Source organism: Centruroides sculpturatus, unplaced genomic scaffold, assembly GCF_000671375.1.
Source record: "Centruroides sculpturatus isolate CEXI.00-Female unplaced genomic scaffold, Cexi_2.0 scaffold94, whole genome shotgun sequence".
NCBI lineage: Eukaryota > Metazoa > Arthropoda > Arachnida > Scorpiones > Buthidae > Centruroides > Centruroides sculpturatus.
Genome location: NW_019384400.1, coordinates 1,063,596 through 1,079,694, shown reverse-complemented (window position 1 = coordinate 1,079,694; position 16,099 = coordinate 1,063,596). Strand labels below are relative to the sequence as shown.

The 16,099-nt window shown below is 26.4% G+C and overlaps 3 protein-coding genes across 3 annotated transcripts; 2 read left to right on the top strand and 1 right to left on the bottom strand.

Annotated features, from left to right (window-relative positions):
- The first annotated feature begins 49 nt into the window (after positions 1 to 49).
- Positions 50 to 6,168, top strand: LOC111618639 (casein kinase II subunit beta-like). The gene is made up of 5 exons (XM_023360201.1): positions 50 to 180; positions 2,252 to 2,367; positions 4,575 to 4,650; positions 4,747 to 4,936; positions 5,090 to 6,168. Exons 1-5 carry the CDS (start codon positions 159 to 161, stop codon positions 5,196 to 5,198), a joined length of 513 nt encoding a protein of 170 aa, XP_023215969.1. The 5' UTR covers positions 50 to 158; the 3' UTR covers positions 5,199 to 6,168.
- A 1,888-nt stretch (positions 6,169 to 8,056) lies between these two features.
- Positions 8,057 to 8,664, bottom strand: LOC111618638 (zinc metalloproteinase nas-13-like). Its single transcript, XM_023360200.1, has 2 exons — positions 8,471 to 8,664; positions 8,057 to 8,397 (listed from the first exon to the last, which is right to left on the bottom strand). The coding sequence occupies exons 1-2, from the start codon at positions 8,625 to 8,627 to the stop codon at positions 8,171 to 8,173; spliced, it is 384 nt and encodes a 127-aa protein (XP_023215968.1). The 5' UTR covers positions 8,628 to 8,664; the 3' UTR covers positions 8,057 to 8,170.
- Positions 8,665 to 11,318: 2,654 nt separating this feature from the next.
- LOC111618637 (casein kinase II subunit beta-like) lies at positions 11,319 to 15,348 on the top strand. The gene is made up of 4 exons (XM_023360199.1): positions 11,319 to 11,547; positions 13,755 to 13,830; positions 13,927 to 14,116; positions 14,270 to 15,348. Exons 1-4 carry the CDS (start codon positions 11,488 to 11,490, stop codon positions 14,376 to 14,378), a joined length of 435 nt encoding a protein of 144 aa, XP_023215967.1. The 5' UTR covers positions 11,319 to 11,487; the 3' UTR covers positions 14,379 to 15,348.
- Positions 15,349 to 16,099: the final 751 nt, after the last annotated feature.

The following is a 16,099-nucleotide window of genomic DNA, read 5'->3' as shown; positions in this document are numbered from 1 at the left end:
ATAATATAATTTTTATAACAAACAAACATTCTATTAATTATTATTTGATCTTAAAAGAGAACATTTTTTTTTCGTAGGTTGATGAAGATTACATTCAAGATAAATTTAATTTGACAGGACTTAGCGAGCAAGTTCCGCATTACAGACAAGCTCTAGATATGATTTTAGATTTAGAACCAGGTGTGTAAAATTTTATAAAAATATATTTAAAGAAAGTTGATTAGATTTTTTAACTATTAGAAATGTATTTTTTGAACAAAAAATTTTTTTCTTTTCTATATCTGTAATTATTAAGTCTTCTGTGGAATAGTAATAAGTTGTGTGAAAAATTATTGTGTAATTTTATACATTTATTTTATAACAACAATATTATAGTAAACCCCTGCCAACTTAGACTAATAGGAGGTGAAGGTTGTTTGAGTTTATGAAATTCCAAGTTAGTGGGAACCCCAATAATGTGGAAAATAACAAAGTGGATATACAGGACAGTTATTTATTACAATCAGCTCTATACAGAAGTTTCACTGAGCTGAGATTACACTGCTGAATTTATTATTATAAGAAATGAGCTCAAAATATTTCATGACAGTACAATGTAAGCAATGTACAGTCTTTTGTAACTTATTAACTATAATAATTTACACAGTATTACAAGGATTTCCAGATACCAAAAACACTCATTAATTATAATTTTTCTAATTTTGTCAAGAAATTTTAAATTACTGTTTTGAAAAAATTTGTCAGTTATGCAAAGTCCAAAATTAGCAGAGGTTTACTATATTTTAAGTAAATTGTTTGACCTTGTATGTATTTTTTTTAACATATATAATAATCGTTTTTATTTGTTTATAGAATAAAACTAAAACTTGTTTGTGAACTAACTGAATTTTTGATTAGTTACCTAATTCTCTATCAGATTTTTATCATTAATGCTCTAATGTATCATGTTTTCCCGATAAAGGTAAAAGTATGTATCTAGTTATTATTAACTAAAAATTATAAATCATACTTATATTTGTGGTTTAAATGATGCTTTTCTTTATTATTGATTTCAATTCAAAATAACAGATAAAAAATTAATAAGCTGTTTAAAGAATATTTTATATGTTTTGATAATGCAGTTTATAACTACGTAAGACAGAAATAATCACTGGATTAACTAATTGCTTTAATCAAATAAAGAAGCCAAACAAGATCATTGCAGTAATGAGCAGGAATTGATTGACTGTAGATAAATAAAATGCATTAAGAAAGAATCTTTACTTGAATTATTATATTTCATTGATGTTTTTAAACATTTTTTTTTTTTTACCATTATTAGTGTGGGGATGGAAACTATCAAACATACATTAACAAACACAATTGAAAAAGTGTGAAAAAAATGATATTCTCAACATTGAATTGATATTATAAGAAACATTTAATAAATTTAAAGATATTTTCAAAAAAATTTTTTAATTTTCTGCACATCTTTTCAATTCAATAGTTTAGTTTACATTAATCTATATGAGTTAACTGATTGGAAGATCTTATTGACAAAACAATGTAAACAATGAATGACACTGTCAAAAGTATAGATATATTGATCCTGTAAATGATTGACTGTAATTTTGTTAGCATTATAAATAAAATTAAACTTCTTATTCCTGTGTTGATCATATTTCTTTTTTAAGTATACTCTTGCTAATTCAACCTCTGTTTTAATCTGATCACTTTTATTCTATCTTCTGCTAAATGCTCAAGCTGAAAACAGGAATCATAGATCATTTTTAAAAACATATCAGATTTGTAAGATAAAGATTGAAAATCCTTAACAAAATATATGGATTTTTAGTCTCTGTATTAAAAAGAAATTTTTATAAATATCCAACTTCACAAGAACTTTGTTGCTCACAATATTTTGAGAATTTTATAATTTATGTAGAATTAAAATATTTGTTTCAGCTAGCCCATTTAAATATAAGTTTTGTCAGTTGGATTTTTTGATATTTATATTAACTGGTATTGCAATAACATTAATTATTACTCAACACGTCAACAAATAAAATCAGAGGATTGTTTTTATTCATCTTATGTTTGAAAATCTAATTTTTTAAATGGTTAATTACAATAGAAACATGTTGAAACATTAGAGGTTGAGAATATTGCCTATTACAGAAAAGTTTAATGTCATCTTCTGTTTGTCACTTTGACCTTCCTCCTGTATTTTTGCCTGAATGATTGATTAAAACATTTTGATTTTCATTTTTAGATGATGAACTTGAAGACAATCCAAATCAAAGTGATCTTATAGAACAGGCAGCTGAAATGTTATATGGTCTCATTCATGCTCGATACATTCTTACAAATCGTGGAATTGCCCAAATGGTATGATTCTAAATTTGTCTACATTTTTAATTTATAAATAACAATAAGCATTAAAATTTTAAGTGTTTTAGATTTATTTATGCATTCATTTATAATAATAAATTAATATAGATATATTCATATTAATAAGTTGAGGATATAAACTTATCAAATTCTTAATAAGACTGCATCAAAAACTTTCAGATTTGTTATATTTTATTATATTTATATTACCAGATTTTATGGTTATATATATTGATACAGACCATTCCAGAAAAATTTTTATATCTGTTGAAAAAATGCAAGTCAATAATTATAGATTGTATACAATGTATAGAAATAACAGTATATTCAGTGATTATGTCCAATTAATATAAGTATTTTTAAAGAGATAATATTTGACTATGTGATAATGACAAATTAAAGACTAATCTTTGTTATTATGGATGATCATAACATATTTTTCCTATTAATACAGGACTAATGATAGCTTATAATGATATGGTCATACAGATGTGCAGTTAAAAGAGGACTGCAGAAGTTACAAAAAGTAATAGTTTTATTTGTGAATTTTAATTTAAAATTACAATATATAATAATACTTGGAGATGTTTTGCCAATCAATATAACTACAGTTGAAGGAAGATTGATGGAAAAACAGTATATCTCCATTAGGAAGTTCTTGAGAAAAAGAAGGATTTGTGTTTCAATTCATCAGCACTTTAAAATGTAACATTTTAATAATGTGGGTGTAAAACCTGTGGGGCATGCAACTGAACAGTGAAAGTATTTTAGAAGACAATTTGATGATGCACAAATTCCAATTTGTTAATAGCTTATTTTTTACAGTTTAGAGGGACACACTGTTTTTCTACTAACATGTAAGTCTTTCAATTATTAACAAGATAAAAATTGTTTATGCCAGATGAGTGCTATTACAAAACATATTCATATTTATTATGAGCTTGTGAGTTTTTTAGGATATGAAATTCTTTTTACATTATTCAATAATAAAATCGATATGTGTGCTAGTTCTTACCTTTGAGTATGCTAACCTTACAAATTATTTCATTTTTAATGATGAAATGTGCAACCAAAATTAGACATATCTGTCCTTTCACTGTCTCAAATCCCAATTAACGTCAACAAAGAAAGTACTTTTCATCCAGAATTTTTGTTTAAATACAATCCAGTGGAGTCACAGGTAATTCCTGTCACTTCCACACTAATTATTACCATTTCTTTGTCCCCAGATTTTCAAATTTTCAAAGGTAGAGCTCTTCAAAAGTATCAGTAATACAAATTAACATGAAGAATAAAGTGCCATTTGGTTGAGTGTAAATACAGAGGCATGCAGGCAGACTAAGAGTCAGATACGACTTGATAAAATAATCACTAAAACACAATATATATATTTAATATTATCTGCAGTAAAGAATCAAATGAATCCTTAACTAATAAATGTATCTATTTCTGTATTTTATAAAAAGCAAAAACTTTTTAAAATGGATTATGCATTTGATATTAAATATAATTCAATAAGTTTCATGCATTTTTACATCTCATAAGCTGCTTTAAATATAATGGTTCATTTGATATTGATTTTATAATTTGATTTTATCTGATAAATTAGCCAAACTACAGATCTACAGATTAGCCAAAAAGTCTGGAAATAAGTGAATACACATAATAAATGGTTTATTGATTATATTATATTACAATAAATAATATCAGTGTTATTCCATGTCAGCAATGCATGATATACTTAATGCACTATGCAAATTTGCAATGAATGCAGTGCATTAATACACACTTATTAATACAGACATTTTCCAGCCTTTATGGTCACTCTGTAGCAAAACTAATAGATTATATATTAAAAACTAAAATAATAAATTATTCTAATATTAGTGTTGTTTGTTTGAGTGTGAAAGTTTTTATTTTTCTTTACAATTTCCATTATTCATATTCATTTTTTGTGAGTTATATAAGAGTAGTTATAATAATATAAAGTTAAGAATTTGTTTTGTAACAAACAATAAATTAATTTGCTAACTGCTTCAACAATTTTTATTCCATAACATTTTTTTCTTGTCCAGGATACAAATTTTGTTAAATATTTTATTCAGATAATTGTTGTTTTTGCTAATTTACAACTTTGTCATTGATAACTTGAAGATATTGATTAATAATTAATATTTTACTATATAAATTGTATATTACACCAGCTTGAAAAATATCAAAACGGTGATTTTGGATATTGTCCTAGAGTCTATTGCGAAAATCAGCCAATGTTACCTATTGGTGAGTGAATATTTTAATTACCTATTAGTGAGTGAGAAAATTGTTGCATTGCTAGCGTTATTTAATTTTTATTGATATACTTAACAATAAATTTAGGATTATCGGATGTACCTGGTGAAGCTATGGTTAAATTATATTGTCCTAAATGTTTGGATGTTTATAATCCCAAATCTTCTCGTCACCATCATACGGACGGTGCTTACTTTGGTACAGGTTTTCCTCACATGCTTTTCATGGTTCATCCAGATTACAGACCAAAACGACCATCAAATCAATTTGTTCCGAGGTAAGGTTTTACCTAATGGTGTTAAATAATAATTACTACAAATTTTCTTAATTAGCCAACAGCAAATGATGATAGTTTTTTTTTATGATTATGAATTTACAAACTGAGTAAAAATATAATTTCAAAACATTTATTAAATCTATATATTTTTAGATTATATGGCTTCAAGATACATCCTTTGGCTTATCAACTTCAACAACAAGCTGGTGTAAATTTTAAAACACCAGTGAGGACAATGACCTTTAATAACGGGAAACGTTGACAGTCTGTTCTGGAATGATAAAGATTACACATTTAAGTTTCATGTGCAACCCATGGGTTACAGTCATCATTTTAATTCCCAGGCTTTATTGTTGATTTTTCTCATTTACATAAATTCCAAGATATAAAATGTAAATAGTAAAATGTCAGATGCTTAAACGAAAAAGTTAGAAATATTTCAGTTTTCATTAATGTAACTTTATTTTATTTTATTATTTTTTTTTTAGCATTTATTAATATGAAACTTAACAAACTAATATAATTTTAATTTATCATCAGTATTTAAGCTTGCAATTCAGGTAAAATGAGCATTATGCACCAATAGAAAAATGTACTAAATGTTACCAAAAGATAAAATTATATTTGAAAATTTCTTTTAAAATGTTAAATCATTATTATTACTATTAATTAATGTAACTTCAGTAAATTAATTTAACAAAATTACATTTGATTTTTGTTTCAAAAGAGTAAATATTTATCAGAATTTTAACAAATTTTTGTTTTATAATAGGATTAATATTTTAGATTTTTATGCAACCAGTAATTAAATAATAGTAAGTATTCTGTGCATTTAATCTAATATATGGTAAAAAAATGATTTAGAAAAAATATCTTGGATTTGTATTTTTCGAAAAAGAAATTGAAGACATTACAGCCTTTGTAATTAAAAGAAAATTTGATGACAAATAGTAATTAGTTTCTTTCTGATTTCTAATTTAAAAAGGAAAAAGTATTTGTTTAAAAATCTAAAGAAATAATAAGACTGTACTTTGGAAAGGATTATTTTATCTAATTTATTTTTGAAAAAATATTTTTTCTAAATTATTGCCTTTTTACAAAAAACCAGTTGAAATACAGAATATGCATCAGATCTAGAAAATGTAATCATGATATACATCATTTTGTTTATTGGCATTATACAGAATTTTTAAAAGCAGTTCTAAATATAACTGTGTAAATTGGAAGGTAAATAAAAATCATCTTGTGTAATTTCCATAGTTTAATGATTTCACCTAAAATGTTACATATAACTTATGTTTAATATATGGAAGTGGTGGAAAGTTTGTAACTTTACCCGACGTGACAGCAAAAGCCACACTACAAGAATAATAGAAAGAATTTGTCATTGCTTTCGCCATACCATAAGAGTCCATTACAACCAATAATTTGCTTAGTTTGACAATTTGAATTCATGATGGCTGCACCAAGACTATAATTAAGCAACATTGATAAGTCTGTGGTCATGTTGTTCCTGAAAAAGAAAGGAGCTTACATGATTCACTCTAAGATGCTAGCAACTCTAGGATAAGACTGCTTTTCCCTTAGTGGTGAAGAAATGTGTGGTACATTTCAAAATAACAAATGAGCTGTGCACTAAACATCAGGGGAGACTGAGTCAAGGCAAGCTTTTTCTGCAAGACAATGTCCTTGCCCACACAGTCCTCCAACTATGCAAAAAAGCAAGTATTTTGGGTTCATATTGTTGGATCATCTAGCCTATTTACTGGATTTTACCACCTCAGATTATCTCTTCCCAGCTTTAACGAAACACCTTAAGGGACGATTTGCTTCTGATCAGGTGGTCATTAAGGCTGCAGAGGATTTGTCCTTTTTGAAGGAACATTGTAATAAGTGTGTAGAATTGAGGAGTGATTATGTTGAATAAAATATATTTGGCTTATCAAATTTCTCTCTTCTTCTAGGAAGAATCACAAACTTTTCAGCACTCCATCATATATTTATATTCAAGTCAGTGTTTTCCAATATGTCAATTTGCAGACCAATACTGGCTTATATTACATTTTTTTAAGCTACATTTGCTGAAAGAAAAAATTTTTATTTCTCAATAAACCAGTATGTGTAAAAATTGCCTGATATAATTTAGATTCTTTGGCAATGACATCAAATAAGAACTAAATATGGAAACTAGTTGACTCTTCAAATCACATTTTGAGTTGCTTGATGGTCCAATTTTTCAGTTATGACAATATGTAGAATTTATTTTGGGGAAAAAGTTATTTACAATGTAGTAACTTATTAAACTGTGCTATTTATAATTATTATATTCCTATTCTTTTGTTTTACTTTGTCATTTAATTTTTTTGGGAAGTGATGACAGTAGTAGTTATATAGTCTATGATGTCTAAAAGTCTTCATAGCTTAAGTCAGTGGTTCCAGTTTAAACAGTCATAATTACCTTAAGTTGAAATTCTGAGTATCACGAATTAAGTTTTTGTTGCTTTGTCATTATTGTGAGCTTTATCCAGTTGGATGAAGGTCACAGATTCTTTCTCAGAATAACATTTTTAAATGCATAAAATAAAATTACAAAAGAAACCAGTTATATGTACTTATTTTAATAACTATTTCTATATATTACTATATCATATGTTTGTTGTTGTATATTATTATGGTAATATATGTATACTCTTATTAATTATTTATTATTATCAAAAGAAAATTATTGTATAATCACTTTGCATGCAAAGTGCTTAACACAATAATTAACAATTTCACACAATAGCATAAAATTAAGATAAGGTTGATTTTTACCCTTTGAAGCCCACAGACCCCTTAAAACTTTCTGTGGACCCCTGATTAAGAACCACTGTTCTAGATGGATCTTTACAATAGTTTTCTGGCTATAACTAAGTTCATAGAATGTACAGACTGCAAAATAAAAGATTAAAGAACTTTGTCATTTTGCCATTATAGTATCTTCAGAACCTTACAGATCACTTTATTGTAATAAGGCATATGTTCATCAAACTGTTAGAGAATTTAAATAATAATTCTGTCAAATTTAAAATCTGAAAGAATATATTTGGTTTTTATATACAAGAAATGATCAATAATACATTTTAATGCTCTAAATATATATTTATTATGCTTAATTGGTATAATTACATAAAGGATCGTATTATTGAGATGCCACTGTCGTCGTCATAAGCAGTTAAGATTCAAAATAAACTTTTATTCGCATTTGTATAGAATTTTGATGTATTTAACATCATTTTCAGTCAAAGATGATTTTTCATGAACTTCTTTCAAAACACTTTGACCTTTCTTGGGTTTCATTGTGAATGATGACCTATCTTTAGAAAAAGATGTGGAACCATAATGCATTACTGTGTCATAACTGTAATTTGTCAACAGTCTTATCCCATCTGCTTTATATTTCTTAAACTGGCTTTTGGCATCTTTTAATATGAATAAAATATTTTTAGTATTTAAAAAAGCTTACGTGTAGGTAAAATATAACATGGTACTAACTTGGCAGAAGATTACTTTCGATGATTTCAATATACTCGTCTCTGTCGGGTCGATTGTGTTCGTGATAAAATCCGAGAGCGTGACATAGCTCGTGAAAGAGTATACCTTTATTTAAGCAACCAGTACCCAGACTGAGTTGTTGTCGTCCTCCCATCATCCCAACTTTAGAATGACACCTGAAAAATAAAATTCTAAGCTATAATTTTGCTAAGTAAACTTATAAGNTTTTCTATATCTGTAATTATTAAGTCTTCTGTGGAATAGTAATAAGTTGTGTGAAAAATTATTGTGTAATTTTATACATTTATTTTATAACAACAATATTATAGTAAACCCCTGCCAACTTAGACTAATAGGAGGTGAAGGTTGTTTGAGTTTATGAAATTCCAAGTTAGTGGGAACCCCAATAATGTGGAAAATAACAAAGTGGATATACAGGACAGTTATTTATTACAATCAGCTCTATACAGAAGTTTCACTGAGCTGAGATTACACTGCTGAATTTATTATTATAAGAAATGAGCTCAAAATATTTCATGACAGTACAATGTAAGCAATGTACAGTCTTTTGTAACTTATTAACTATAATAATTTACACAGTATTACAAGGATTTCCAGATACCAAAAACACTCATTAATTATAATTTTTCTAATTTTGTCAAGAAATTTTAAATTACTGTTTTGAAAAAATTTGTCAGTTATGCAAAGTCCAAAATTAGCAGAGGTTTACTATATTTTAAGTAAATTGTTTGACCTTGTATGTATTTTTTTTAACATATATAATAATCGTTTTTATTTGTTTATAGAATAAAAACTAAAACTTGTTTGTGAACTAACTGAATTTTTGATTAGTTACCTAATTCTCTATCAGATTTTTATCATTAATGCTCTAATGTATCATGTTTTCCCGATAAAGGTAAAAGTATGTATCTAGTTATTATTAACTAAAAATTATAAATCATACTTATATTTGTGGTTTAAATGATGCTTTTCTTTATTATTGATTTCAATTCAAAATAACAGATAAAAAATTAATAAGCTGTTTAAAGAATATTTTATATGTTTTGATAATGCAGTTTATAACTACGTAAGACAGAAATAATCACTGGATTAACTAATTGCTTTAATCAAATAAAGAAGCCAAACAAGATCATTGCAGTAATGAGCAGGAATTGATTGACTGTAGATAAATAAAATGCATTAAGAAAGAATCTTTACTTGAATTATTATATTTCATTGATGTTTTTAAACATTTTTTTTTTTTTTCCATTATTAGTGTGGGGATGGAAACTATCAAACATACATTAACAAACACAATTGAAAAAGTGTGAAAAAAATGATATTCTCAACATTGAATTGATATTATAAGAAACATTTAATAAATTTAAAGATATTTTCAAAAAAATTTTTTAATTTTCTGCACATCTTTTCAATTCAATAGTTTAGTTTACATTAATCTATATGAGTTAACTGATTGGAAGATCTTATTGACAAAACAATGTAAACAATGAATGACACTGTCAAAAGTATAGATATATTGATCCTGTAAATGATTGACTGTAATTTTGTTAGCATTATAAATAAAATTAAACTTCTTATTCCTGTGTTGATCATATTTCTTTTTTAAGTATACTCTTGCTAATTCAACCTCTGTTTTAATCTGATCACTTTTATTCTATCTTCTGCTAAATGCTCAAGCTGAAAACAGGAATCATAGATCATTTTTAAAAACATATCAGATTTGTAAGATAAAGATTGAAAATCCTTAACAAAATATATGGATTTTTAGTCTCTGTATTAAAAAGAAATTTTTATAAATATCCAACTTTTAAACAATTTGCATACATATAAAGAGAAGAGAATCTACAAAGAAAAGTTGAATCTGTTAGTATTAATTGTGTTTTTGTGATTGTCAATTGACATTTAGTAAGACTTCAAAAACTTCTTAGTTTTGTATTTTGTTTTTAATCTTTATTTTACAAATTTAAGTTAAAATTATTTCAGATTAAGTGAACACAAACTTATATTTAACTGAAAGTCATTACATATTATAATCTATAGATCTAATACAAAATAAAATTTTTGTTTATTACAGTGGAACCTCACTTAATGAGCATAATTCATTCCAGAATCTTATTTGTAATGCAAAACATTCATTAAGCAAAATAATTTTTTCCTATAAATTAATGTAAAATATGATAATGTGTTCCATGCCAAAAAAAATGCTCAAATATTTTATGTATAATGTTTATTCAAAAAAAATTATACAATATACACTGTTAAGGAGCATAAATCATCATCATCTTTTCTCATTATCTTTTCTTCTAGTGCAGAATAAACCAACCTGGAATGCAAATTTGATTTGCAGAAAACAAAAAAAAATTGAAATTTAATTTGGAATTGGTCATTAAATTTAATATGAGATGGCAACATAACTGCCTATCTTTAGACAAATTATTTAATTTCTAATATTTAATTATAGCCTTTACATAGCCCAAGAATTTGGCATATCATTTGGCATGTTTATTATATAACGGGCTATGGTTGTTGATGTTTATATACAGTGCCGTAACTAGGCAGGTGCAACAGGTGCACCCGCACAGGGCCCGCTTGAAAGAGGGGCCCAAAATGCATGNTTAAAATATTTGTTTCAGCTAGCCCATTTAAATATAAGTTTTGTCAGTTGGATTTTTTGATATTTATATTAACTGGTATTGCAATAACATTAATTATTACTCAACACGTCAACAAATAAAATCAGAGGATTGTTTTTATTCATCTTATGTTTGAAAATCTAATTTTTTAAATGGTTAATTACAATAGAAACATGTTGAAACATTAGAGGTTGAGAATATTGCCTATTACAGAAAAGTTTAATGTCATCTTCTGTTTGTCACTTTGACCTTCCTCCTGTATTTTTGCCTGAATGATTGATTAAAACATTTTGATTTTCATTTTTAGATGATGAACTTGAAGACAATCCAAATCAAAGTGATCTTATAGAACAGGCAGCTGAAATGTTATATGGTCTCATTCATGCTCGATACATTCTTACAAATCGTGGAATTGCCCAAATGGTATGATTCTAAATTTGTCTACATTTTTAATTTATAAATAACAATAAGCATTAAAATTTTAAGTGTTTTAGATTTATTTATGCATTCATTTATAATAATAAATTAATACAGATATATTCATATTAATAAGTTGAGGATATAAACTTATCAAATTCTTAATAAGACTGCATCAAAAACTTTCAGATTTGTTATATTTTATTATATTTATATTACCAGATTTTATGGTTATATATATTGATACAGACCATTCCAGAAAAATTTTTATATCTGTTGAAAAAATGCAAGTCAATAATTATAGATTGTATACAATGTATAGAAATAACAGTATATTCAGTGATTATGTCCAATTAATATAAGTATTTTTAAAGAGATAATATTTGACTATGTGATAATGACAAATTAAAGACTAATCTTTGTTATTATGGATGATCATAACATATTTTTCCTATTAATACAGGACTAATGATAGCTTATAATGATATGGTCATACAGATGTGCAGTTAAAAGAGGACTGCAGAAGTTACAAAAAGTAATAGTTTTATTTGTGAATTTTAATTTAAAATTACAATATATAATAATACTTGGAGATGTTTTGCCAATCAATATAACTACAGTTGAAGGAAGATTGATGGAAAAACAGTATATCTCCATTAGGAAGTTCTTGAGAAAAAGAAGGATTTGTGTTTCAATTCATCAGCACTTTAAAATGTAACATTTTAATAATGTGGGTGTAAAACCTGTGGGGCATGCAACTGAACAGTGAAAGTATTTTAGAAGACAATTTGATGATGCACAAATTCCAATTTGTTAATAGCTTATTTTTTACAGTTTAGAGGGACACACTGTTTTTCTACTAACATGTAAGTCTTTCAATTATTAACAAGATAAAAATTGTTTATGCCAGATGAGTGCTATTACAAAACATATTCATATTTATTATGAGCTTGTGAGTTTTTTAGGATATGAAATTCTTTTTACATTATTCAATAATAAAATCGATATGTGTGCTAGTTCTTACCTTTGAGTATGCTAACCTTACAAATTATTTCATTTTTAATGATGAAATGTGCAACCAAAATTAGACATATCTGTCCTTTCACTGTCTCAAATCCCAATTGACGTCAACAAAGAAAGTACTTTTCATCCAGAATTTTTGTTTAAATACAATCCAGTGGAGTCACAGGTAATTCCTGTCACTTCCACACTAATTATTACCATTTCTTTGTCCCCAGATTTTCAAATTTTCAAAGGTAGAGCTCTTCAAAAGTATCAGTAATACAAATTAACATGAAGAATAAAGTGCCATTTGGTTGAGTGTAAATACAGAGGCATGCAGGCAGACTAAGAGTCAGATACGACTTGATAAAATAATCACTAAAACACAATATATATATTTAATATTATCTGCAGTAAAGAATCAAATGAATCCTTAACTAATAAATGTATCTATTTCTGTATTTTATAAAAAGCAAAAACTTTTTAAAATGGATTATGCATTTGATATTAAATATAATTCAATAAGTTTCATGCATTTTTACATCTCATAAGCTGCTTTAAATATAATGGTTCATTTGATATTGATTTTATAATTTGATTTTATCTGATAAATTAGCCAAACTACAGATCTACAGATTAGCCAAAAAGTCTGGAAATAAGTGAATACACATAATAAATGGTTTATTGATTATATTATATTACAATAAATAATATCAGTGTTATTCCATGTCAGCAATGCATGATATACTTAATGCACTATGCAAATTTGCAATGAATGCAGTGCATTAATACACACTTATTAATACAGACATTTTCCAGCCTTTATGGTCACTCTGTAGCAAAACTAATAGATTATATATTAAAAACTAAAATAATAAATTATTCTAATATTAGTGTTGTTTGTTTGAGTGTGAAAGTTTTTATTTTTCTTTACAATTTCCATTATTCATATTCATTTTTTGTGAGTTATATAAGAGTAGTTATAATAATATAAAGTTAAGAATTTGTTTTGTAACAAACAATAAATTAATTTGCTAACTGCTTCAACAATTTTTATTCCATAACATTTTTTTCTTGTCCAGGATACAAATTTTGTTAAATATTTTATTCAGATAATTGTTGTTTTTGCTAATTTACAACTTTGTCATTGATAACTTGAAGATATTGATTAATAATTAATATTTTACTATATAAATTGTATATTACACCAGCTTGAAAAATATCAAAACGGTGATTTTGGATATTGTCCTAGAGTCTATTGCGAAAATCAGCCAATGTTACCTATTGGTGAGTGAATATTTTAATTACCTATTAGTGAGTGAGAAAATTGTTGCATTGCTAGCGTTATTTAATTTTTATTGATATACTTAACAATAAATTTAGGATTATCGGATGTACCTGGTGAAGCTATGGTTAAATTATATTGTCCTAAATGTTTGGATGTTTATAATCCCAAATCTTCTCGTCACCATCATACGGACGGTGCTTACTTTGGTACAGGTTTTCCTCACATGCTTTTCATGGTTCATCCAGATTACAGACCAAAACGACCATCAAATCAATTTGTTCCGAGGTAAGGTTTTACCTAATGGTGTTAAATAATAATTACTACAAATTTTCTTAATTAGCCAACAGCAAATGATGATAGTTTTTTTTTATGATTATGAATTTACAAACTGAGTAAAAATATAATTTCAAAACATTTATTAAATCTATATATTTTTAGATTATATGGCTTCAAGATACATCCTTTGGCTTATCAACTTCAACAACAAGCTGGTGTAAATTTTAAAACACCAGTGAGGACAATGACCTTTAATAACGGGAAACGTTGACAGTCTGTTCTGGAATGATAAAGATTACACATTTAAGTTTCATGTGCAACCCATGGGTTACAGTCATCATTTTAATTCCCAGGCTTTATTGTTGATTTTTCTCATTTACATAAATTCCAAGATATAAAATGTAAATAGTAAAATGTCAGATGCTTAAACGAAAAAGTTAGAAATATTTCAGTTTTCATTAATGTAACTTTATTTTATTTTATTATTTTTTTTTTAGCATTTATTAATATGAAACTTAACAAACTAATATAATTTTAATTTATCATCAGTATTTAAGCTTGCAATTCAGGTAAAATGAGCATTATGCACCAATAGAAAAATGTACTAAATGTTACCAAAAGATAAAATTATATTTGAAAATTTCTTTTAAAATGTTAAATCATTATTATTACTATTAATTAATGTAACTTCAGTAAATTAATTTAACAAAATTACATTTGATTTTTGTTTCAAAAGAGTAAATATTTATCAGAATTTTAACAAATTTTTGTTTTATAATAGGATTAATATTTTAGATTTTTATGCAACCAGTAATTAAATAATAGTAAGTATTCTGTGCATTTAATCTAATATATGGTAAAAAAATGATTTAGAAAAAATATCTTGGATTTGTATTTTTCGAAAAAGAAATTGAAGACATTACAGCCTTTGTAATTAAAAGAAAATTTGATGACAAATAGTAATTAGTTTCTTTCTGATTTCTAATTTAAAAAGGAAAAAGTATTTGTTTAAAAATCTAAAGAAATAATAAGACTGTACTTTGGAAAGGATTATTTTATCTAATTTATTTTTGAAAAAATATTTTTTCTAAATTATTGCCTTTTTACAAAAAACCAGTTGAAATACAGAATATGCATCAGATCTAGAAAATGTAATCATGATATACATCATTTTGTTTATTGGCATTATACAGAATTTTTAAAAGCAGTTCTAAATATAACTGTGTAAATTGGAAGGTAAATAAAAATCATCTTGTGTAATTTCCATAGTTTAATGATTTCACCTAAAATGTTACATATAACTTATGTTTAATATATGGAAGTGGTGGAAAGTTTGTAACTTTACCCGACGTGACAGCAAAAGCCACACTACAAGAATAATAGAAAGAATTTGTCATTGCTTTCGCCATACCATAAGAGTCCATTACAACCAATAATTTGCTTAGTTTGACAATTTGAATTCATGATGGCTGCACCAAGACTATAATTAAGCAACATTGATAAGTCTGTGGTCATGTTGTTCCTGAAAAAGAAAGGAGCTTACATGATTCACTCTAAGATGCTAGCAACTCTAGGATAAGACTGCTTTTCCCTTAGTGGTGAAGAAATGTGTGGTACATTTCAAAATAACAAATGAGCTGTGCACTAAACATCAGGGGAGACTGAGTCAAGGCAAGCTTTTTCTGCAAGACAATGTCCTTGCCCACACAGTCCTCCAACTATGCAAAAAAGCAAGTATTTTGGGTTCATATTGTTGGATCATCTAGCCTATTTACTGGATTTTACCACCTCAGATTATCTCTTCCCAGCTTTAACGAAACACCTTAAGGGACGATTTGCTTCTGATCAGGTGGTCATTAAGGCTGCAGAGGGTTTGTCCTTTTTGAAGGAACATTGTAATAAGTATGTAGAATTGAGGAGTGATTATGTTGAATAAAATATATTTGGCTTATCAAATTTCTCTCTTCTTCTAGGAAGAATCGCAAACTTTTC